A 27426-nucleotide genomic window follows, 5' to 3' on the forward strand; every position below is an offset into this window, starting at 1 on the left:
TCTTTTCAGTTGGAAACACAATAAAAAGCACACCTGTTTTCACAAGCTAATGTTTCATTTCCTTCACCACCTCACTTAGTGCTTAACTGTGTATGTTAAACTCCTCAGCAGAATAATTCACTGATTTGATCATTGAAAAAAAACATTCACTGAGCACCCACCCACTCTGTGCTAGGCAGGGCTAGATATTGTGGACGCCACCATGAGTAAGACATTGTCTTTGCAACAAACACTACTGTCTTGTGATAAGTTCAACAGAAAGATTCTTGGAGGTGTGACAGGTAAAAAATGCCCAGGATGAAATTTCTTGTACAATTAACATTGTCAAAGGTAATTTTATCCAACTGTCTAATAGTCATAGTGACAATGAAAATCATGAAAGAATGACTTCAAATGCTCAAGCAACGGCTAATCATTTCAGACTCTAAGAGTAATTTTGACTAAATATAAGATGCCAGATTGAGTGAATGGAAAGAGTTCCATTAGGCTGGAAAAACAGAAGAATCCCATGAGGTTGAGGGGAAGGGGGTTGTCCTAAAGAATCATTAATGACAATTTGCTGTGATTCAATTCTTTGGAAACATGTAAATGCTTATAATGAGTTAAAGTTGAAATTCCAAATTTTGTTAAATTCAACACTACTCTGCACAGAACTGTGAAATCATGACTGTATAACATCATGCATACAAAATTGAATTTTTCTTACTCAGAGTCAGGTAGTAAAGACAGATGAGAATCTCACTTTATTTGGATAAAGTAATATTTTTGGATATTAGACATTGATCTAACCACTGTACCAACTTCCAGGTATGGATCTTCAACAAACTCCCCTTGGAAAACCCAACCCTATCTACTGATTTACCTGGGAAAAACCTACTTAGATTTTCAGAAGAGCTAAACATGGCTAGAGAATTCCTGCTAAAAGCCTGAAGTCTCAGAACCCACCAAAGCATTTCTCTACACTTACAGTTTGAATCCCATCCTGGTTTCAAGGTTTTTCAATAGTATTTACTCACCACCTTTCCCATATAATAATTTCTCTCCATGTATAGGAAAATTTCTGGCAGAATAAAAATATTTCTTGATACTTCTCATATTAAAAAAGTTAATACTGACTCTCCCTCCTACAAATTTATTTTTCTCCTTCTTTTTTATAGTAAAACTTCTCAAAAAGTCACCCCATTCTTTATGTAACATTTTTGTGGGACTCCCACCCTCATCACTCTATCAAAATTGTCTTTTCCAAGACCACCAGTGACCTCCATCTTGCCCAATTCGGGGATCACTTTCTTGTCTTCAGCCTCTCGGGATAGTTGACCCAGCTCATTCTTTCCCAAAATACTTTCTTTTCTTAATTTTCATCTCAATCTCCTTTTCTATAAAGAGAGAAATCCAATAGTGTTTATGTTTACCTCCATCATATGGTTATTGTGAAGATTAAATGAGTTAACACTAACACATGACCAGTTTTAAATAGTGTCTACTATAAGTTCCTCAGTAATGAAAGCTTTTATTGTTTTCTAAGAGATACTTTTCTCTCCTATTTCAATGACCACTTCACAATTTTGATTTCTGTTTATGTCTCTGGTGTCTGACCTATAAATGAAGGATGAAGGAGCACATGTAGTCCGGACCCTCTTCCTGATCTTCCCTGTGCTGCTGTATGATCCCATGTATATACATTATGATGACTGTATATACATTAACATCCCAAAATTTACATCCCCACCTCTTATCTGCACCTTGAATTCCAACTTAAGTGACTACTTGGTATCTGTATTTTAAGTCTAATGAGCATTTCAGATTCAAAATGTCAAAAAAGAATTTCTAATTTCCCCCAAGATTTTTCCATGTTGTAAATGGTACCAATATTTATCAAGTAAACACCTCTATAGCTATATATATATATATATATATATATATATATATATATATTTTTTTTTTTTTTTTTTCTCTCTCCAAATCCAAGCAATTAAGTCCTGCTGACTCTACCACTGGACATTTTCCTAAAACCCTTCACTTCTCTCTACCCAAGCCATGATGATCTCCTGCTTGGCCTTCAGCACAAATCTCCTAAAAGATCTTTTACCCTCCACCCTTGGTTTTCTAGTATTGAGATTCTACTTAGCAACCAGAACCCTCTTCAAAATGTCCTATAACCTGTCATTTCACTTCCCTGTCACAACCCTCTAGCTTCTCAAACATTTCACTGTAGGCTATTAGATTCGACAGGATCCTGCTGCTGCCTGAAATATTTTTGACCTGATTCTTCTAACTTTTTCCTCTTTAATCATTGAGTCTCAGTCTTCCTGGCCTGTTTTTATTTCTCACCTACTCAGCTCATTTCCCCTGGGGTGCCTTTGCATGGCTGATCCTGTTGCCTGGAATGCCCCAGGCAGAGCTTCAGGTAAATGCCTTTGCCTCTCCCCCAGGCCTCTGTCCACATGTCTTCTGCTCAGTGAGGCCTTTCTTGATCACTCAGCTTAAGCAAGCCTTCTCCAGGGGTTGATTTCCTAAGTATTCTGAACACTTGCCTTTGCCTAAAATCATTTTATTTCTGTATTTCTTTATTTACTCATTTCATGTGTGTTTCTCTCAATAAGAACACACTCTCCACAAGAGCAGGGAACTTCTTGCATGTTGAGGCCTCAGTGACTAGAGCAATGCCTGGTACATGGTGTTTGCTAAACAAATATTGTTTAGCTAGTAAATGTCTAAAAAGGGATATTCCCAATAATTGTGACAACCACCAAGGGCAATGCATATATTCTCTTTCTTGATGACATTAAATCTTATAAATAGTCTTTCCTTAAATGTAAGTAAATAATGCATGCCTTAAAGTATAACACCCCTCTCCAAGTCCTACATGGTCCACATGGACTTGAGTATTATGAAATATTGGACTATAAGGAATCATGAATATTATAATAAGGTTTCAGAAAGAGTTGGTTATATATAGTAAGTTTGTTTGTCAATTAATTTACCTCAGGCTACTGTAACAAGTTGGACAATTGCCTCCTCTTGTCCATTGTTAGTAACCTCTGTCTAGCCAGATGCAATGGCACATGCCTGTAGTCCCAGTGGTTTGGGAGGCTGGGTCAGGAGGATTGTGAGTTCAAAGCCAGCCTCAGCAATTTAGGGAGGCCCTAAGAGATTCAGCAAGACTCTGTCTCTAAATAAAATATAAGGAAGGGTTGGGGATATGGCTGGCTCAGTGATTAAGTGCCCCTGAATTCAATCCCTGGTACCATTAAAAAAAAAAGATATTTAAGAAATCAAAAACAACAACAACAACAAAAACTTTGCCTACTTTCAAGTGTAAATAGCAGAAAGAAAATATTGCTTATATTAAAACTTACCAATATATTACTACTGTTATTTGGGCATTTATTTACATTGTTATTATGTCATCTAAAATATTTACAGCAGTAGGGATTAATATAGGAAAATCCAAAGTCTCTTTTGTCTTGATTATGGTCACATATCATTCATGCATTTATTAATTTCTTTAATAAATAATACAGAGAATCTATGTGACAGGAAATATGCCTGAAATTAGTAAACTAAACATGCACTATGCTACCCTTATATAATTAACCATACTAAAGCAAATTATCAGTATAACAAATGATCAACATACCCGAGATACCATAATTCTGACTAGGTGTTATATACGGCAGTCCTGAAGAATACACTTCCTTTTTATTTTTTTGGAAAGGTTGAGTTGTTGATTCAGTATATGAATTCAAATGCTCCATCCTGGCCATAGTCAGAGTATTCTCCAAAGCATAGATATTATCTTTAAATTGGGAAAGTTGCAAATAAATATCGTTCAAGTCCTAGAGAGCAAAGTATAAAGAGGGAATTTTTTTTATTATTATTGGTTGTTCACAACATTACAAAGCTCTTGACATATCATATTTTCTACATTAGATTGAAGTGGGTTATGAACTCCCAATTTTACCCCAAATGCAGATTGCAGAATCACGTTGGTTACACATCCACAATTTTACATAATGCCCTATTAGTAATTGTTGTATTCTGCTACCTTTCCTATCCCCTACTATCCCCCCTCCCCTTCCCTCACATTTTCTCTCTCTACCCCATTAAAGAGGGAATGTTTAAAAGAAGAACAACTATGTTTGATCAAAATGGTTCCAATTATATCAAACTGTACCTTGAAGAAACCAGATTCAGGGAAATATTTAATACCCCAAATGTTATTTGATAGCAAATTATGAAGAATAAAGTCTATATTTAAGATAATATATTCATTATTTAAATTATTTTATTATTAAATTTCCCTTCCTGATACCAAAGTTTTGAAAATATGCTAATTTAGGTGAAGCTGACTACTCACCTAACCAACGAGAAGATGATTAGATGGAGTTTTCAAATAAAAGTATACATGTAGCATAAAAGTTTATTTCTAAAGGAATTATATCATAAAGCCTTAAGAAGTAAATTAACAAATATTCCATTATTTTTGTGTACACAAATACAATGAATGTAAATTATATATTCAAATTATTTTAAGCCAATTAAACATGTAAAATTAATGATCAAGTTCTTCATCTTGGTGATCATAATAATATTCATAATGATGTTAACAGTTTCAACTGAAAATAGTATTATAATTCCTCACATGGATAAAGTATTACATGGGTGAAAGAGGCTAATGAAAATTGCATGCTTGTTAGCTAGGCTATTAAGGAATTTTGAAAAGATATAAAAAGATTTCTCTCTGAATGCATATTTGAATATTTTTATATACTTTTAAGATATTATTACATATAAAACATTATTGAAACATGGAGGAAATCTATGATATGAAGAATACTTTACTAAAGCTATCATTTTCTGATTATGTTGAAGATAGAACATAATTTTTCTAAGAGCTCTATGTCAAATGGCTGAAAGCTGCATGACTGTTAGGATGAATAAACCTTTGGTGACATCTAGTGGTGAAAGGTAGATTTACTTATTTACTTTTTTCAACATTTTAAGACTTCAATGCACAATTTATATAAGCTTGAGCGATGCAGACAAATTGAAATTGGAACCAAATGGAGAAATTTAATAAACTTCTTTTATTCAACTAAAATGCCTTAAAACTTGTTATGAATAATGGAAAAATCAGAAAAGAACCAACATTTACTAAAGATTTTCACACTGCATCAGAAAAATTTCATTTACTGAATAAATTTTAAAATAATTTGTTCACCAGATTATACAATAGATATATCTGAAATTATTTTAGCTTTTGTGGCTGTGCTTCAATTCTGGAGAGAAGGGTTATGCTTACACTTAGTGGTTTTGTCTTTGTCTTGCGTTCTTTTTTTATTGTTGTTTTTGTGGTTTTTTTTTGGGGGGGGGGCTGGGGGCTGGGTGGTGCTACTGGTGATGGAACCCAGTGGTCTTCTACCAATGACCTACCTTCCCAGACCTTTTTAACTCTTTTTATTTAACTATTTATCTTTTACTTGAAGACAAGTTCTTGCTAAGTTGGTTAGGGTCTTGCTAAATTGCTAAGGCTGGACTTGAATTTGCCATTCTTCTACCTCAGCCTTCAGAGTAGTTGGGATTACAGGTGTGCACCACAATGCCCTGCTGACAGTTGTTTTGATTTGGTAAATTCCAGTAATGTGGACTTCTGAGAGAAGTTAAATGGGAGGCAAGAAAGAACCTGTGTATATATTTTCAGTTTTCTATAATCCATCATGCATACTCTTGGAATTACCAAGTAAAAATGTTCTTAATAATGAGTGGCAGCAAATTTTGTTGACCTAGTTTCCTATTTAATATGTTTTAAGCAAAATGGCAAAAAAGAAAATCTTTGATTTTTACCCATGCTATAAGAAACAAAACTATCTTAGATTCTTAAGAAATCCACTCAGACCTTGAATCAGCATATTTCAGGGTCAGAGACACTGTGCTGAGATGATCAGAGCCCCTCTCTTCTTACGCATCCATGCTAACAGAAATTGGGGTAAATTATTTATTATTATTAAGCCTCAAAATTATTTTTAGAAAATAAAATATTATTATTATTTTCATATATTGAATAAATTCCAAACCATTTTATTTTTCTATGATTGTATGTGCTATTTACTTTTGGAACAAAATTCTACCAAGGAAGAGAAAAAAATCTGTCTCTAAGGGCTGTGTCCACACATTACAAATGGAATTGGAATTTTGCTAATTATCTAGTTAATTTAATTACTTTAGGTATTTAAATTTAAACTCAATTTTCATAGTGTCATTTACCTACATTAATGTGTCTATGATGATTAAATTAAATGTTTAGCTTCACTTTGCTATATTGACTTAGCCCTGTGAACTAACAGAGAAGTAATAGGAAGAGTGTATGATAATGCAAACTATCATAGTTTCTCCAAGTAAATGTTTTCTGTATACTACATAAGCCTCACTGCATTAATCATACTGTATATGAGCAACCAAATGTTTGAAATATATAGTCAAAATTTTAGGGCCAGTGACTTTTCTTAATTCATTAGAAAATATTTCTTCAGTGCATACTGTGTGCCAAGTAGATTCTATACATTTTGTTGTGTATTTCTTTCCTATTGTGTACTATAGTGAAAGAGTTTTCCAGAAACATGTTTATGTTTGCAATTTATGCAATATTTTTATTATCTTATTAAGATCTAGCTATAAAGACTGAGATTTGATAAATCAAGTGATAATAATATTTTATGGATATTGATAAATATTGTCTAATGGCCTTCCAAGGAGATGTCAATATTTTTCAATCTTGCTAGTACTTATTTTCCTACCATGCATCATTATTAGGAATTAAACTTGTTTTTTCTTCTTGTGCTGGTTTGCTAAGTGAAATTTGCATCTAGTTTTTATTTGAATTTTCATTTTTTTTAATGAAACAGATACTTGTCTATATTTTCTTGTCTGTACATATTTCAATTTTCTTCAGGATTTTCATAAACTTTGATGTTTTTTTGCAAATATATTTACCATTATATCATTTGCTTTTTAATGTTCTTGCATAATAGTTCAATTTTTTTCTCTCGTCTTTTCCTTAACTTCTTGTCAGATTTACAAAGTCACCTCTGTCCCTTCCAGACTGTTGATAGATATTGACTCTCATTTTGGTTGTGTGTTGTTTCATTTTTAATATTTTATTTTTGAATTATATATATTAATTTTCACCTTTGATGTGAAATATTTGCCTGAAGTAATTTGCTCCCAAATTTGCAATAAATATTGCAGCAGTCTATTAAATAATACTTTCTTCACTCTGATGGTATACTTTCTTTGTCATAAAAGTTTTGTGTTTAACAGAATGAAATGTTTCTTGTTTAAGGGGACTATTCTTCTTGCTCAGGTGTTATACTTTCATGGGCTTTGACTACCACTGGACTTCAATTTATTCATCAAATGAATGGCTGTAATGTTTTCTATGTTTTTGTTGCCTGATGAATCTAATTGGCATTCAGATCTTCTGACGTCAGTTCTAGGTGTTTTTTTTTTTTTTTTTTTACATTTTGCTCCTTTGCTCATTTCAGTATAATTATGTTCAAATCTCCCCTAAATATGTTATATGTTAGACACATCATGCAGAGACTTCTGAAAACCTAATTTTAACTTTTCAATGTAGTAGTTTTTTTCCAAAAAAATCTTGTAAGTCTCTTAAAATATTTTATCAGCCGGCAACAAGACACTTACTCAGGAATAACAAAAGTTAAGTTTTCGATAAAATGACCTGAACAGATGGGAAATCTGGGGGGTGGGGGGAGGGATATCTTCCTTTTTCTGTTTAGTATGTCAACATTTTTTTTTCTAAAATGATTAAAGGGATGATTTCAAAAAGACTTCTATGCTGTGCTACCAGATTATTCTATGCTGTTTGTAGACTACTACAAGCTAGCCATTCAGTGAATCAACTGCTGCTGTCCTAAGACACAAAAGAACAATTCAAGAACAAGTGACCTTGCTACCCTAGTTTTATATCTTGAACACATATTTGTTATTCAAGTCCTAGTCAGAAGAATACATTTGAAAAATAAAACAGGAAAGACATGTGAATATAAACTCAGTTATAAATACTACTCATCTCATTAAACATTGTCTATTTGAAAACATTCCCAGGATATAAGCAGTGATTTATTTGTTTGGGGAGGTAGGCATGGAAATTCTTCCTCCTTCTCACTAAACAATCTCATTCGAATTCTTCGTGTTCAGTAAATTCTAAGCACCGGGGAATACATTTTCCTTCCTATAACTCAATGTGGTTTGCATTAGTCCTTAATAAATATATTATGATATGCTCTATACCTCCGTTTGCAGCTTCAGAAATCATTGTGTAGCTTCCTGCCAACCACCTCCAAAATGAACAAATAGGCTATTGCACACAAGGTGAGTAACTGTGTATCTTTTAAAATTAAATTATTATCCTTTTTAAAAATTAATCATCCTCACTTGTGCACCAACCCAGACAGAGTACTGACCTCCTGTAAGCGGTTTTGAAGGTTGTTCAAAGTGGTAGTGACATTTTCAAGTCGTTTTTCAAATGCATTCATTTTTAAACCAACAGGATTCTGTAGCGGCTGGAGAACGAGCATCACAAAGGCATTTATATCAGGCAGAAACAATTATATTATTACTTGGGTTGAAGGTAAAATGACCTGAAACAACTTAACTTTTAATTTCTCAGTAAACTATCAGGATCTTTTAATGCAAGGTAAGATGTTAGTGATATTTTAGTGGCACAACACTGGCATTCATTGGAGACACAAACTAAAAACTTATTTATTCCCTTTGGAGAGAGAGAAAAGAATTATTTATATTATTTCTAAGAAATCTTCCACATTGAAGAGCTAATACAATTTAAAACCATGCATATTCATATCTCTACATTTTCCTTCAAACCAGTATTACTATTTTCCACATGATTGTATAAATATGTCAGAAGTTTTCAGTTGTAATTTTTTTTGTTGTGGTTGATTATTGGAAAGTCACTGCAGTAAGTATATGTTTCTTTATTCATGGGACTGTTATTATTTACTTATATTAATTATATTTAATTGTATGTGTCTAATTAAATATAATTAATATATTAATTTTGTTCATGACATTAAAATGAAACTACAATTCACACTGAAGAAAGACAGTCATTGTGGATTTTTCCCCTATAATTTGGTAGGGTCAGGATGAGTTAATGTTGGGTGATTTCCTAATATTGCATAATTACATGTGTTTTGACAATTAAAAGAATATGAGAAAGCCTTTATCTCTGGTGTAGTAAATCAGAGTCTATGTAAATGATTGTTTCTAAAAAGCCACTGATGTTGGTGAGAATCAGAAATTCATATTTGAATAATTTTCCTGTGCAGCATGGATGCTGTCCAGCAGAGTTGAATTGACTCTAATTAAAAATCCAGATAATTTTGACTGAGAGCTCAAAGGCTATATTGAAAAAGAAATTGGAAAAGGGGGGCATAATGGATATATCTGTGTATGTATGTATGTGTGTACGTTTCCTTATTCAGCATAGATCCTTATTTTTTATTTATTTATTTACTTTTGACAATGGAACCACTCTTCATTGTGGGGTACCATATTGTCTTAGTGGGATATGCATGCATTCTAGACCTGGTTAATCTGAGTAACCCATTGTCCTAATACAGTGATAAGTGCAGGGATCAGAACATCAACCCAGAAGGAGCTTTTCATACTCAGCTGGGTTTACTAATCCTATAGGGTAGGGGCTTTAGACTCAGAGACTCTGGATTCCTTGATGCAGCAGTACTTGAAAGCAGTATTGGATTTATTATTTTCCTGATTTAGTTCATTTCTTATTCATATCCCTAAGTTAGTTTAAGACATGATTTTTTTTTTTCCAGTGCTGGAGATTGAACCCAGGGCCTTGTGAATGCTAGGCAAGCATTCTACCACTAAGCCATATCTCCAGCTATAAGACAGGTTTATTATTATTGTTATCATTACTATTTCTTATAAAAGAAAGATATCTAAACAATGCAGTGAACCATGTACTGTTGACTGGCATAAGAATTTTGAAACAAATTATAATATATTTGTTTGCAATGATAGATGTTACCAGAATATACAGGTATGTCTGTCTTTCAAGTTCCTGATGAAGGCAAAATTAAGCTTATTCTCTATTAGCTATGTGGGGAAAAAAAAGCATTCTTAAAAAAGTGCAAAAGCACTACATCTATGCATAAAAATAAAAGCATAATTAAATAAAAAGTAAAATCTCTAAAACCTAAAGAGCACAGAACTATTGATAGGGTGGACTCTGTCAATAGTTCTATTCAATTTTAATCAATTCAGTGATCTTGAACAAATCATTTTCTTATGTTTTGTTTTCCTTATAGGTTTGATGAAGGAGTTGAACTTCATAACATAAATCAACGTCATTTTTGTTATTGGAATATCATGGCTAGAATATAGACATCACATCTACAAATGTCAAATAGTTTCCTACAAAGAGTCAATCAAGAAAAAACATAAAAACAAGAACACGTACACAAAAAGCCATGAATAAAGGTACACATGAAAACAAAATACATGTATGAAACTGTAATACCCCTAATTTTTTTATTATTCTTTCTTATATAAATATCTAAAATGAAGATTACTGATTATTTTTAAGTTTTGTTTTTCGATCTTCAAATGTTTTGGATTCTAGTAAAGATTAAGGATATGGATTTGTCCTTCATTTCATTTTCTTTCTAGTGTTTTCCTGGAAGGCTTAATGAAAAGTTAAAAAGATTAAAACAGTGGTAAAGTGTAAGAGAAGATGACAGACACTGGAATGTGGATAATCAGATCATTTGTGTCTTTCAAATAATTCAATCAATCAGTGCATAATTATGCATCATATAACTATGCTGTATGTAATACTATATGCTAGACACTCGGTGAGTGTAATTTTGTATTATTTTGAAAAACAAAATATATAGTATTTGATATAAAAGTATATGAACAGGATTAGGTGGTGTTGAGCACAATTTTAACTTGCACATTTCTTTTCAGCCTCAGGGTCTCTCTGCATTTAGGTCTGAATTGAGCAAGACTGGACTGAGGCACAGAAAAGACTAAGAGCAGCAAGGTGCTCTCGGGTTATATTTGAAATTTACTGCTACTCTAGGACCACTGAACATTCTTTAGGAACTTGAGGGAGAACTTTCTCCTTTCACTACCATGAGGGTCAATAAACTAAACTCACTTTATGTGTTCAGTGTCCCAGAAAATTAGGAATTTCTGGTTTAGTATCTGATCTAGACCAAGATTAGGCAACCGAAAAACTTCTAACCAGATTAGTGAGCTGATGGGAAAAATAAAACGGGACGTGGACACTCAGGGTCAAATTAATGTGAAAATGTTCTATTCACTTTATAATTTAGTTACAAATAATTCTGTGGGGAAAACAGAAACCTTGATGGATACATCCAGGAATAAAGGTAAATAAGGAAGCTTGTCACCCAGATATAAAGATGACGAGCTGTTGAGGCTCAGACACAAAGTCAGAGGAGTGATTTCATTTCTTTCATACACCATACTAATACCAATTGAGAGATTCTTGGCTACTGTCTGACCAGGCTTTAGAGCTAAATTGAAATTATCAGATTGGGCTAAACAGCATATCATGTACTAGAGAGAGGTATCAGGAATTCTGTCTTTCGTGATTGTCCAAAGACAATCACTATTTTACATTTTACTATTTGGCTGAATGTAGACTATTTTATTTTTTAAAAGTAGCTCTTTATTTTATCCAGATTAAATATATGCTAATTTCTTGCTTGGTGCAACTATGGATGTTTCAGACCAATATCCTATAGGGACTGGAGGTTCTGTTTATCCTCTGCTGTTCCAGGACTAACCACTGCTAAATTCTGTGCCACTTTGTCACCAGATATTCCACAGTAATCTAAGACTATGTTTTTCACTGGTATCTTCTCAGCCTTTAAATTTGTGAACAGAAACTATTAAGGATTATATCACACAGATTGTTATTAACTGGTTAACAATGTACAAAGCTTTACGTTGTAATACTACTAAGGGAATCACAGACAAAGGAGTGGGTTTCAGTTGCTCCCTTCCCTCATTTCAACATAATCCATAAGTACTTTACATCTCCAGGTGAATATTCATGCCTCTATTACAGACAATTAAAGGATGAGAATTATGTTATATGAAAATAAATTAGTATTGTTAGTAGGATCTAGTCTTTAATTTTTTTTGTAATTGTTGATGGACAGAATGCCTTTATTTTATTTTTATATGGTGCTAAGGATTGAACCCAGTGCCTTCCACATGCTAGACAAGCACTCTGACACTGAGCTGCATCCCCCGCCCCATCTATTGAGTCTTAATAGAAAATATCTCTATATCGATTTCCTGGCAGAAAGAAGAACTGTAAATAAAATATTCTAAGATGGAAATTATCATATCCAGCAAAGCTTTCATTTTACTTAGAACTTTTAGCATGTAAAAGTTACAATCTGTAAGCTCACCTTGTTCCATGAATACATTTTTCATGGGACATTTTTCTATGATTTAAGTTGCAAGCAAGTTTCATGGCTTGGAATTGTGTGGCTTGCTTGCTTAGTTGCTGTTGTATAAGAGCACACTCAAAATTGCTATCTGATGATAATGTTAGTTTTACCCATGGGTATTACCTTGTTCTCCTTGTAACAGAGGTAAGAAGTTCCTCTAGTTAGGTACATGCCATTTTCAGAAGTCTTAATTTTTATGAGAGGATGTCAACCTGCTCTCAACCCAACAGCCTATCGAATACAGCACTACACTTTACTCCCACAGTAAAAGACATGGTGCTAAAGGTCCTTTTCAAGAGTTTATGCTTGACCTTGCTGTCTTTTAATAGATTCCAAAAATCTTCCATATATATATATATATATATATATATATATATATATATATATGTTAGTAATAGGGTCCCATTTTAAGAGTATGTTATCAATTTACTTCAACTACATCTATAATTTTCAAAATATTTTTGTAGTAGAAGAACCTTTTTAATTAATGAGATTTTCAAACAGCTTAATAAAAGAAATGCTTCAGAAGAGGAGTCGACCTCTGGAATTTCCGTTTAACTGAGAGGAAGCCCTTGATGTCTTCAATGAAGCCCCAAAAGAATCTGGTATAGTTGGGGTTACAAGACCAAGTGTCTTTAGGAACTTGCTTAGAAAAAGGAAATAAGTCCGTGTCATATATCCATATCTATTTTCTATTTATCTATTAATATGTATATAGAGATATGATATGTGTGTATATGTGTATGTATGCATATGTATGTGCGTGTTAATATCACATATATCTCTGAAAGGCATCATTCAAATAAAATACTAAACTGCCCAAACAAGGTACATAGGTAGGTGAAGCTTTGGACTTGTATTTTGCAACACTGAGAGTCCAAATGTGCTATTTAAAGATAGCTTACCAGAAAACTGTCCTGAAACTGTATCATGTTAGTAAAATATATAATTTATTTTGCTTAATCGCATTTGGCCTAGTGTTATCCACATGACTTACTTTATTGAAAACAACATGGTGTGTTTACTATTAAAATCTCCAGAAGAGTGTGTCTCAAAGACTAGCAAGCGTACCATTGTATCATAGTCTTCTAAAATGCATATTCCTTGGTCTTTTCCCACACTTACTAAAACCTAGTAACTGGAAATGAAATTGAGGATTCCATTAAATTGAGATAATTAACTCAGTGAAACTTTAAGCACATATTACTAAATGGGGCCGTCAACTAAAAAAAGGCTATGCACTGTATGATTCTAGCTATTTGACATTTCAGAAAAGGTAAAACTATGGAGATAGTAAAAACATCAGGGGTTGCCAGTAAAAAGATCAGGGTTTGAGGGAAGAGGAGCAGGTAGAGCACCAGGAAGTTTTAGGGCAAGGAAACTACTCTGAGTGGTATGACAGTGGTGGATATGAGTCACCGTTTCCATAGAACTTATGACTCAAACCTATGCACTTTAAATGTGTATTAGTCAGCTTTGCATCACTGTGACAAATACCTGAGGAAAAATACTTAATGGCAGAAAGATTTATTTTGGATAATAGTTTCAGAGGTTTCAGTCCATCAGAGCTGATTCCATTTCTTTGGGCCTGAGGTGAGGCAGCACATCATGATAGAAGGGTATGGTGGAAGAAAGTTGCTCAGGTCATGGCAGCTAAGAAATAGAGAGAGGTGTCTGGGAAGGGGCCAGGGACAAGATCAACTCAGGCACCCACCCAGTGACCTGCTTCCTCCAGCTAGGTCCCACCTCCCAGTAGTACTTTTGGCCATTGACAAATTAGTACACTAATGAGGTCAGAAGCCTCATGATCTAATCACTTCCTCCAAACCTCACTTCAGAACACAGAACACTTTGGGGGACATTCGAGATCCAAACCATAACAAGGCAATAATATGTCAATGTAGGTTCATTGATTCTAACATTAGGCAGTGAGGTACAGGATACCAATTGTGGGAGAGAGTCTGTGCGTGAAGGAAAGTGATGTTGGGAATCTGTATTTAAGTTAGATAAATATTGTGAGCAACAAAGTTTGAATGTCATTTGTCCAACGGATGTTTTCTATACAGTTCATAGAAATTATTCTTGGAACTTGGTCTTAAATTACCAAAAGACTTAAAAATGTTCAGTATGCTATAACTTTTATAGTTGGTAATATATAGCTTCTTTATGTAGGTTGTCGATACAACTTAAAGTCAAGTTTATGTTTTGTTTTGTTTTAATTTTGCAAGTGTCTACAACTTCAAGGCTTTGAATTAGTCTGGTAAGCCACTCCTGGCTGGTATTTATTTTTCCATTTCTAAATTTTCTTCATTTATTCTTCTTTAATTATTTTAATTTTCTTTGTCTTGATGCTTCTTTGTATGACACTTTAAACTCTACCATGTTGTATAACCTAAGCAAATAATTTAATTTTTTTGGAAGTCTGCTCCCATTTTTTAAAAAGAGAATATTATTACCCAACAAATAAGTTAATTAGATAATTAAATGAGATAATGCATATGAAATACTTAGCTGAGTCCCTGGCACATAATAAGAACTCAATAACCATTATTTAGTAACGATTAGTTTTATAACTGGATAATATATGCCAACATAAGAGTTAGTAAAAATGATTAATTATGTTTGGGGAAATGATAGGTTTATTTTTCCCTTTATAACTTCACTTTTTAATTGTTGAACTATTGTGAAATAAATTACCAACATCATTACATTTCATCCCTAAGTAATTCCAATGTGCATCTTTACAAAAATAAGAACACATACACTGAAAATAAATTGCTACATCTGAAAAATCAAATTCTTTCATGTCACTCAGTACTCAGTCCACTCTCCAATGTTGCCCATTATCCCCAAAATGTCTTTTATAATTTGTTTTTCCGAAAAACAGTTCTAAATGGGAAGCAATTACTGAATTGCTTTCTATATAATCTAAATATCATTTGGCCATTTCTAAGCAATTAATTTTATACAAGTTGGCTAGTAGAAGAGGACAAATGTTAGGCAAATGGAAAGGGCAAGGAAAAGACCTGGCCAGAGCAGGCTGTTACATATGAGCAGGCAGCCAGAGCATGCTGTTCGTGGCAATTGGCATTTTTGCAGTTGGACTCTAAAGTCACGGGTTAGGAATCATGCCTTTAGAATTCATTTCAGCAAGTAATAAGGCAATGAACAATAATACAAACCTGAGAATTGAAAGTATAGAACAGAGAATTCACGACTGCTTCCATAGAAAGAAACTGACCTGATAAATTATGCACACGACTGTGCAACTGGGTGATTTTTTTCTTTTATTTCATCAAGTTCCAGTGCAGTGGACATGTTCAGAGTATAAACACATTCAGAGAGACAGGATGCATTCCATGAGGTGACCAACGCAGAAGCGTGGAAAGCAAAGACGTTACTTTAAAAGGCTTAGTTTATTAATAGTTTCTGTAGAATGACTGAATTCCAGTCAAACTGAAAGAATTAAAATTTAAAAAAATTCTAAGCACCAGGAAGGTCTATTTGATACAGGGAAATGACATTTTAGTAAATTCAATGTAGTTCAAATTTTAGATCTTCTCTTACAAAATAATATAGCAAAGAAGTGTCTTAATTTTCAAAATGAGTTTTCTGTTATGGACATGTATTTTACTAGTTGTACTTTGTGAGAAAATCACAGTAGTCAGAGAAAAGATAAACAAGAATGAAATTGAACATTTGTTTTTTTCATTTACTTTATCCTGGGGTTTTTCCAAACATGCATACTGGTCTATCAATTGGAATGAATTTCAATAAATGTCTAATCTTTGAAGGCAAAACTAAATTTGTTAATATCACATTTTCCCCTCTTCCCATTCCCCATCAAACTTATATACAACACACTCTGACAACTTTAAGAGTCACCGGAGTGATCTGTGTTATCACATGAAATAGTTGGTTTACTTTGAGTTTGAGAAACTGGAATCAAGTCACTTATTTTAGTTATTTCTTCCCACGGTTCTTCCCTGTCTCTGCTGGTCAATGTTTTCTCATTCAAACATTCTTTCTGAGTGATGTCATTTATTATGTTTCAATTATGTTAGGTTCTCTTATCCAAGAAACCTAATTAATTAAACAAATATAATTGCATCAAACACTTTTGTAGGCATCATGAATGCAGTAGCAAATAAGATAGACAAATATATCTGTCATCAGGAACCTTGAATTCTAGAGGGATGACAGCAAAAAATGAGCAAAATAAACAAATGAGATATCAAATAATATGCTATGGAGATAAACAAGTCAGGGAGGGAAACAGGGAGTGCTAGTGAGGGGAGTGAAGAGAGGAATTACCATTGTCAGTAGGGTAGATGGGAAGGTTCATATTGCGCTAGGCAGTGCCCTGGGTTGTATCCAATGTAGGAAGAGGGTTATAATATTTTATGCAATGATCAGATGGGTTAAGCATGGCTTTGAGGAAGCAGCCAAAGTGACTGTGTTGACTTTTGGGATAAGAAGCCCTAATAGTAGCTGAGTTGAGATTAATTATGGAGTTACTTCTGTGTTTAAGAAAGCTGTGATTAAGGAGAGCACAGTAGAAATAAAGGAGAAGTGGTCAGATTCTGAATACATCTTTTTTTTGGGGGGGCGGGGTACCGAGGATTGAACTCAGGGGTACTTGGCCACTGAGCCACATCCCCAGCCCCTATTTTGTATTTTACTTAGAGACAGGGTCTCACTGAGCTGCTTAGCGCCTCGAAATTGCTGAGGCTGGCTTTGAACTTTTCAATCCTCCTGTCTCAGCCTCCCAAGCTGCCAGAATTACAGGTGTGTGCCACTGTGCCTGTCTCTGAATTGATCTTGAAAGTAGAAGCAGCAGAATATGGTTACTAGAGAAGAAGGGTCATTAATGTAATACAAAGGTTCAACTAGAATGGATTTGGGAGAGGGGTGTGTGTGTGCCTGTACACATGTGTGCACCTGTGATATTGTGCGATTGTGGAACCTTTAAGAGGTGGGACCTAGTGGGAGGGCTTTGGGACATAGGAGGCATGCCCCTGAAGGGACCCATGGGACCCATGGGACTCTGGCTCTTTCCTCTTCCTCTCTTTTGCTTCCTTGCCATGAGGTGAGCAGAACATCTCTGCCATGTGCTCCTGTCCTGATGTACTGCTTCCTTACAGGCCTAAAAACAGTGGGCCTACCTGGTCATAGACTGGAACCCCCAAAACTGCAAGCCAAAGTCAACCTTTTCTCTTTATAAATTACTACCTTGGTTATTTGCTATAGTGATAGAAAGCTGAAACTCAAGAGTGATATTTTTTTTGAAGTATCTATTAAATGTACAAACCGTGATGTTGAGTAGACAGTCTTAAATATAAGAGGCTGAAGTTCAGTGGAGAGTTCCTGAGTAGAGATGTAAATTTGGGAATTTTCATTATGCTATTTCAAGTCATGAGAGAGCCAAGCAAATACAAATACTGAAGGAATCCAATCAGTGAGATCTGACATATCATCACATTCTTTGAAGATTGAGAATATGAGAAGGAATCAGCAAAAGAGATGGAGAGGAAAATGCTGTTGGGTCAAGACAAAAATCAGGAAAGACCGGTGACCTAGAAACCAGATGAGTAAGAGGTAAAATGTGATTTATAGCATCAGAATCTATTGATAGATCAAATAAAATGATGACTGATAGTTATCTTTGGATATTGGAATGCAGGATCATTGGTGGCATAACAAAAGCTTTTCCTTTGTCATGTTTGAGGCAAAACCTAATGGAATAGCTAAGAAAAAACAAAGAATGGAAATAAAAAAATAGATAGTGAATATACACAACTCTTGACGAGTTTATCTATAAAGAAATAAAATCTGTATCATGGAGGGGCTTTGTGATTAAGAGGTTATTTTTAATTCTTAAAATTGTTGAAATAACAGCATGGTCATATATGGGGTGAAATGGTCCAGTAGAGAGAAAAAAAAAATGAGACTTGGGTGAAAAGGGAATTTTGGATTATTATTATTGAATGAGAAAAGAAAGATAGGATCTAGTAGATAAAAGGAAAATTTTGCTCTAGTCAAAAGTACAGGCCAATACTTCACGAAGAGGGTACAGATGTGGGAAAATAGACATGGTGGTGGGAGAGTGTGGATGTAACCTTTACATTGTCTTCTTTTATTTAGTGAAATAAAATACTTGGCCTAAAATGATAGGGAAACTGGTGTGTGGGGGGTTTTGAGAAAAAAGGTACAGAGTAGTTATGCAAAAGAATGGGATAGTAAATGAGCTAAAACGATGTAGTAATTTAGCTGGGCAGCATTAGAGTCCCCCTGGATGGAAGACATATGAATTTTAAAACGATTGTTGTGGTCTGTATGATTCAGGTTGCTAACTCATCCTATCCTGTGGGCGTAGACTTTTAGTGGGCTGAGAGTAGTATTGGGGTTTTATTAATAATCACAAAGCCGGAGAGGGGAATGTTCACACAAATGGCCTTAGAATTTAAGCTGGTGAACTGAGTGAACCAAGTGAAACCTGGAGAGGAGAGTAAAAATGTGGTAACATCAAAGCACTGTTTTTTTTTTTTCTGAAGGTATGGAACTGTCAGAATTGGAATGTATATTGGTTTCCTATTACTGTTGTAGTTACCACAAACTTAGTGGTTTGGAACATCACAAATTTCTTATTTTACAGCCTTGGGTTTCAGACGTGTGAAATGTGTCAGGGTGAAAATCCAGGTGATAGCAATATTGAGTTTCTTTCTAGAAGCTCCGGGACGAAATCTACTTTTTGGTCTTTTCCAGTTTCTAGAGGTTGCCCCTCCATTCATTAGCTCCGTGGCCTCCTGTCATCCTCAAATTCATTAGTGTCTATTTGCATTTTTAAGATGCTATCTGTCTCTTTCTGACTCTTCTGCTTCCTTCTTTCTCATTTAAGATTCCTTACATTCATCTCGGTAATCCAAGACAATCTTATTTTATTTTATAGTTTTAGGGATTGAACCCACGTTCTTGTGCATTTTAGGCAAGTCCTCTACTGCTGAGCCATACTCCCAGCCCCAATATGAATACTGTAAGGTTTGTTTTAATTCCTTTTACAAGCTTAGTTTCCTTTTGCTATGTAATATAGGAGAAATTAGAACACTGTCATCGTTGGGGGCCATTATTTGATCAACCCTTGGTGTTGAAAGTAGTAACAGGAACAGTGGGAGGAGATGTGAAAAAATGTATATAAGAAATGTATATAAGAAAGAAGTTTTCGGAGAATGGCGAGCTTGAAATTATTATTTGGTAGTAAAAAGGTCTAGAGGATGGCCATGGGAATGAGTCTTCTTCGATGGAGGTCAGCAGTCTAGAGAATAGTTTAGTCTCATTTATCTCAGTCAAGTTAGAGCCACCCCACAGCGCTGTGACTGAAAAATAAATTATGATCCTTATACACCCCTGAGTTTTGGGATTGGTTCTTATGCAGCATTGTGCTGCAGAAGTTGACTGATAGATGAGGGAATTGTTGGTGACAGAAACAGGGGTGGAGTATCTTCTAAAGATAAGGAATTTTAAGTTCTCTCATTATTTTTCCGGGAAGATGAAGGAAAAATGATCTGGAATCCATTATGAGAAGAAAGGACACTTCCAGGTCCAGGAGTACAAGAGCAGTGAGAAGGAAGTCAGGTGTCACATTAGAGGTGAAAGAATGTTCACAGAAAACATCTGCATTTTCATTAGAGCAAGAAGATAAAGGGACACTTGGAAGAAAGTTGAGGGCCTGAGGGAACCAGTAAATGATTGTGTGTGTTCCATAATGTAGATCTCCACTTTGATGGCTCTTATTTTCAGATCTTACTTTCTATTATCTATTGTGTATCTCAAAATGATAATTCCAGGTATCTCAAGAACAAAATAACCCAAACTTAACTCATTCTCCTTAAACATGCTTCTTCTGTAACAGCTTTCATTTCTCCCAATTTAGAGGCTGGAGACTGGAGACATCCTTAATTCTCTCCTCCTCCTTATCTCTCACATATAATGGATGCCCAGGTCCTGTCTATTATACTTTCAAGGTATTTCCCAAATGGGTTACCATTTTCCTCTCATAACTTCTGGCCCAGTACTTACTTTCTTTCATTCATGAGATATTGAAATAATTTTTTGAAGGCCTTTATGATTCTAGTATTTATCTGCAATTAATCTACTTTTCTAGTGAAAAAAACATGGATTTTAGACTCAGACACTTCTCATTTTGCATATTGGCTTTGAGACTTACCCTGGGAAAAGAGAAAGGATAATTAATGCTTTATGAGCTTAAACTTTCTCCACCTGTCAAAATGGAACACAATAAAATTACCTAATATACAAGATTTCGGCTAGAATTAAATGATATTGTTCCTAGCTAATTTATGGTACTAAATGACAGACATCCAATTATAGCTTCCTATTTTTCTCTTATTATTTCTGAAGAAATCATTCTATAATGGAAATTTGGTTGTATAATCAATAATTCATGTTATCCAGGACTATAGAATGGAAAATAAATTTTCACAATGGTATACAAGACCTTCAAGGGTGTAGCCTTCTTATTTTCTTCCAACTTTGGGCATGGTAGGTCAGTTATGGTAGCTCCATTGGTGCTAAAACCCAGAGGCTCAATTTCTCGGTAGTATGGCATCCTGGAGATGGTCTAAGGCAGAAATTTCCAGCTGCACACTAAAAATCCATTTTCTTTTTCATTGTGGCAGAAATTTAGCAGGTGGACTCAATATTGCTCTTATCTCTCTACTTACCCCCTTGAGGCTATATGTTTCAATACTTCACATTAAAATGGGGTCATGTTTCTTAGTGATGTGTAACTGAATGAACATAAAAAGTGATATACAGCATTCCAGGCCTGACTCTTAAAGTCTTTCCCATGTTCACTTACTCTTTCCCATGCTCACTTACTTTTTCCTTGTCTACAGGCCAGATGTGAGAAATACAATAGAGGACTAAGTCTCTAAGGGATGCCAGAACCGTGAGATGATCAGGAGTTTGGATCCCTGAAAGATTACATGAAATGCCTCCCCACACTTACATTGAACTATGATGTAAACAAAAAGTCTTTTTGAGTGTGATAGTCCATTTACACTTAATTATTGATTCTAATAACCATGAGCCTGCATATTAACACAAACACTAAAGGGGGATGTTGCTATAATAAAAACCTAAGGAATTTGCCATTGATTCAGTGCATGGGCAATGAGCTATAAAGAACCAATGTAAAGACAGTTAGAATTATTTGGATGTAACTTTCCTTTGTTCATATATGAATACATAACCAGTGGAACCCCACATCATGTACAACCACAAGAATGGGATCCTAATTAGAATGAGTTATACTACATATACGTATAATATGTCAATATACACTCTACAGTCATGTATATCTAAAAAGAAAAAATACAAAAATAGAACAAATGTAATAGGCTGACAGTTGAGATCCATCTTTTTGCCAAAGCACAATATTTGACAAAAATGTAATTTATGACAACTAGGAAGGAAGATTACAAACCAATCACTATTATAAGTACCATCAGAGGTTAGAAATCAGAAAATCATTCAGGACTATTGGTTGCTATCTCATCAATTTGGCAAGATATTGTGAAAAAGAGAGGAACTCAGAAAATAGTTGGCCTATTTATTAGCAAAAAAAAAAAAAAAAAAAAGGAACAGGAAGCATTTGGAGGCCTTTCTAAAGGGGAAAGCCAACTAATTCTGAACTCCAAAGGATGAGAGACATAAAAGATGAGATTGAAAAAGAGGCTGTGAGCACAGAGAACCCAGGGAGACTTTTCAGTTGAAGTGAGTTTCTCAGCCACATAGAAAATCAAATTAAATCTACCTTCTCTTCAGGCTATTGTTCCAGCTGGCATCAATGTACCATATTAAGTTGAGAGAAGCGGTTTGAGGATAAGCAAAACACAGAAATAAAACTAGGTCTAGGAGAGTACTTTGAGCGTGGTAACTGGCATATGAAGGTGATTGGAAACATATAAATTAGAAGACTGCTAAGTTTGTGAGGGATTTGGATTGCCAAAAATCAATAACCAAAAGAAAAAATTTTTTTTGAATGCTCAAGTAATTAAAGAAATTTTGGACCACCAATTACTTAGAAGCAAATGAGATGTGAAATCTTGGATCTTCCAAAGGACAATATTATTATCCCCAGTAGAGAATGATGGCAAATGAGTCATCTAAGAGGGCAAGTCAGGGACCACAGGGAACAATGGGAAATGAAGAATTCCTTCCAGAAAGCAGGATCAGGGTCCAGTTTGGAACCTTTACTGAGTGTAGAAAAAAACCTTCATTCACCATGTTGATCCAACAAGATTTCAGAGTTACTATAGCCTAATGACTACTTTAATTTTTCTATTTTGGGAATAGATTTAGTATTTATTGTGGTTGTTCTCTTTCCACGCTACCCATACTACATCTATATATTTACATCTATCTATATCTGTATCGATCTATATATGTTCACATAATATTTTGGGGTGGGAATCCAAACAAACTTGTCTTCTTAGTTCATATGGCATTACCACAAACAACATTTGTGCTTGAGGGCTGCATGTCTCCTGGAGATTCTGTATTTTCTACTAGAGGCAAGGACTTGATGGGCCTTTGGCAAAGGAGACAATCAATGTGTGTGTGTCAAAGTGTGGAGAGTAAAGGGGATATTCAAAGAAGAAAGGGTGTTGAATACTAGCTAGTTGTTCATGAATATCTATTTTGTTTGGCAAACAGATTGATGTTACTCTCCAGTCTTTTCAAAGGTAGAATCGTGTGACTTAAGTTCTGTTCATAGTCCTCCACTTTCAGACATAACCCCTCACAAATAGCTCCATCTCTTTTTCTTCTGGCCATTGTGGAGGATCAGACAGAAACCTAATGTCCTAAAATATTATTGAAACATTATATGGAGGGAAGATGATCCTTGAAGAATTGGGGCATGCAGTAAAGCCTCTTTCCCAACATTCATATGGTGACTTCGGCAAAAAGAAAACGTGTACTGTGAACATATGAGGTGTGTGTGTGTGTGTGTGTGTGTGTGTGTGTGTGTGTGGTGGGGTTGTTGTTGTTATAATTCAAGTTAACCTAGTTCTCAACCTCCTTTGCAGTTAATCATGGCCATGTGAGTGAGTTCTAACAAGTGTAAAGTGAATAGATATGATGTTTATTAGTTCTGGGCTAGCAGATTTAACCATCCAAGATACTTTGCCCCATTTGCTGGGTAGACTTGGGAGATGTCCACACCTGAAGATACAGCAGGACCCATGAAAGAGAGAGCCTAAGTCTGATCACTGTGTGGAGAAAAGCCCACTTTTCAGTGTGAGGCATCTGTTTCACGTGGGCGAGAGATTAACTTTTGTTTTTATTTGTATGCATTTCTAAGTCTATTTGTAAGAACACTTATCATTTACCATAAATAATAAACCAACTACGCTTCTTTATATATACTTGGATAATAAATATTGGATAATGCTTCCACATTATCCAATCAGTTTGAAATGCCCTTCCCTGACTTCTCTGCCTGAAAACTCCTATTCAGCCTTCAACTTTCAGCTCAAATGTCAACTCCTTGCTGAGGTTTTTCTTAATTTCTGAATTGTTATTTGTTTTATTTCCAACGATAATTAAGAATTTTGTTTCCCTACTACTTTTTAAAAATTATTCAATTATAGTGATTTATTTGCCTATTAATCTTCCCTTTTTGACAGTTAAATCGTACAGGGTAGGAATTTACTTTGTATTGTGTATTTCTAGAATTCTTTGCAAAGAGTTGATGATACATGGTTTACAAATGAATAAAATCATTTGTATCTAGATAGATTCCCTATGATCTAACTTATTGCAATGTCTTATGAGTATACTGAATATGTAGTGAACAGGTATTACGCTAAAAATACAATTTAAAAGCAAACCTCATTAAACAGATTCACATTAGAACAAATAAAACAAATGATCTGTGTTGGTTTCAATATATTGAAATCCTAATAATGTCATGACCCTGATGGAAAAGGTAGAGGATGTTGTAAATGGAGATTTTTCTTCCCACTCATCTCAGGTTAAGAAGGGATTTTAATTATTTCTACACTAATCTATTAATTATTCATAAGCCTGATGATCTGTGTGCTCATTTCCACTCCATCAGAGTAAGGTTTCAGGCCTCCCTGGGCTTTGGTTGGGTGTGGGCTGATAAAATGCTGTCAATTTCATCTTTGCAGAGGTTTCTGACTACTTTTGTCAAGGTCTTTCCTGAGTAAATAGAAATCTTTGCTTCATCAAATGAATTCCAAATGTGAGAGAAAATCGTTTTGGAAGAAGGTAATTGTATTTTATTTCAGATCCAATATCAACAAAAGATATAAACAAAGCTTATACACAAAGCACCATTTCCATTGGTTTGTTTTCAGGTGTGACTCACTGATGTGATTTCCAAGATTCTTATCTTTTAAAATCTGTTGTAATAGTTAAAAAAATTGAATATCAAGAGTATGAATCAGAGGTACTTTTGGTGACTGAATTCTCAAGAAGTTTTATTTTTATTATAGTGTGCTGTGTGGATGTAGTGACAGGGACATAGATTTAAAATAAATATCTCATTTTCTCTGTGCCTTAAAGAAAATGTTGTCATCAGATCAAAATTTCTTTATATGTCAGAATTTTTTTCTGAATAATGTGATCAGGAGTGATCAATAAAGGTCACATAGGTGAACTACCTTGCCATGAACTTAATGGTTATGAACTGATTATTTTACCACTCTCATTTTTTCTGAGTGTAATTTTAAAATACATTGAACAAAGCTCTTATTTTAGATTGCCTTTAAATTACAGACTCAAATTTTAATATGTGTTTGTGATGATGAACAACCTAATATGTCTGACAATATTTATATCAATTTCCCATATATGAAAGCTACACATTACACCCAGTTGCCTCTGTTCTTTATTCGTGTGATTAACTTCTTACAAGATATAACTATTGAATTTCATGTGATATTTTGAAATGTCACCATTTTAAGAAGAAATAAACTTAAATCTGAGAGATGAGATGGGCTAAGCTATATTCTTACTACAATAACACCATAATACACATATCTAGAATTACAGTTTCCCAGGATATACTATTGCCTGTTGTCAGCAACAAAATATGTAGAGAATTTCAGCAGCACGGAGGTAAAAAAAGAGTCTAATCCTTGGTACTAAAGTCATTTGATGCTAATGAATAAGAAGCTTTTATTTTGCTCCCCGCCCTCTTCCTCTTTTTTAGATTACAAAATGGTTAAAAACAATGGATCAAACTCAGTAGTTTTATGTTTGTTTTTCATTAAACCTTGCTGCTGTGGGCAAGCTATACCACACCACACAAATGTGGGGGAAAAAGATAGCATTGGTGAGGTCATTATTATTATTATTTGAAATGCTAAAGTGACTTTCAAAATGCAGAGGACAGAAGTCAGTTATACTTAGCAGTCAACATCAAGCACACTATTTCTGGCTCAAACGGGCCAGTGCATCAACTCTCTTGAATTTTGAGTAATATCCTCTGTACTTTATCCTATGTAAAACAGAAAAGAGATACATCACTTTTTTACTTCTAAGAGGAAGGGCAAAGAATCATTATGAAGCCTCTGACTTAAGATAGGAGTTCAGACAGGAAAAGTCTGGCATGAAATTCTATAGCCTGATTTTCATGTTCCATTTATACTTTAATTACTTCTATCTTTTCAAATTATTTTAACTCATGATCTCCTAATTTTTTTGGTACTGGGGATTGAACTCAGGAGCATTCAACCATTGATCCATATCCCCAGCCCTATTTTGTGTTTTATTTAGAGCCAGGGTCTCACTGAGTTGCTTAGTGCCTCCCTGTTGCAGAGGCTGGTTTTGAAGTGATGATCCTTCTGCCTCAGCCTCCTCAGCTACTGGGATTACAGGCCTGGGTCACCGTGGTTGATCTTTTTTTTTTTTTTTTTTTTTTAAATCATACCAGTTCTAGGCTTGGCTTTTCTTTCTCAAACCTTCCCTTATAATTATGATGTAAAAACAGGAATCACAAGCAAACAATTATTAAACTCCATTTTGTATATCCACCTGTCCCCCAAAGAATCTGACCTGCAACTCCTTCACATTCTCTTAGTTGATAACATTGCCTTGTGCTCAGGAACCCAAGCTACAAGAGTCATCTTTTCCTTATTCATCTTCCTTCACCTCATCCAGTCATTCCTATAGCCTTGTCTCTTCTCAAGTAGCTTCTTAATAAGTTCCCTCCATATCATTATGTCAATCAATGATTTTATTCAGGATCTTGTTATCTACTTTCTAGAACTGGTCTCCCAATCAAGCTTGTTATGTCTGGTTTTTCTCTAAGTTTACCTCTTTCTTCTCTCCAACCCTGTGTTTCTAAAGCTAATTTAATCTTGTCTATTCTGACTGAAAAACTCTATTAAGTCTCTCTTATATCAAGTTAAGCCCCATAACTTGACTTATGAAGTCCTTTATAAGAAGCTCCACATTTCATTTTCTGATACCACTCTGTTGTAATCTGTACAGGCTGCTGTAAAAATGATCCTAGACTAGCTGGCTTCTAAACACAGAAATTTATTTCTCACAGAACTCCAGAACAGGAAGGTCAATCAAGATCAAGACTGGCAGATTGGTGTCTGGTGAGAAGCCAACTTCAAATTCACAGAAGGTGGTCTTTTCACTGAAGTTCTATGGTGGGAGGGACAGGCAGTTCTCTGGGGTCATTTTTGTAAGGGTAGTCATGTCATGCATAATGTCTCCACCCCCATGAAATCACCTTCCAAAAATCCCACCTCCAAATACCATGACTCTGAGGAGTAAGTTTCGTCACATGAATTTTGAGGGG

General features: G+C 34.7%; 1 protein-coding gene across 1 annotated transcript in view; it reads right to left on the reverse strand.

Moving 5' to 3' along the window:
* LOC144257316 (uncharacterized) overlaps nt 1-27426 on the reverse strand; it is a 49677-nt gene that overhangs the window by 9316 nt on the left and 12935 nt on the right. Inside the window, exons 3-4 of the mRNA XM_077803533.1 lie at nt 8487-8585; nt 3641-3839 (exon numbers count right to left, since the gene is read on the reverse strand). Of these exons, the coding sequence (XP_077659659.1) occupies nt 3641-3839; nt 8487-8558 (271 nt within the window). The 5' untranslated portion in view covers nt 8559-8585. The remainder of the gene's footprint in view (nt 1-3640; nt 3840-8486; nt 8586-27426) is intronic.

The sequence above is a fragment of the Urocitellus parryii genome, chromosome 10 (genome assembly GCF_045843805.1).
Source record: "Urocitellus parryii isolate mUroPar1 chromosome 10, mUroPar1.hap1, whole genome shotgun sequence".
Lineage (NCBI taxonomy): Eukaryota > Metazoa > Chordata > Mammalia > Rodentia > Sciuridae > Urocitellus > Urocitellus parryii.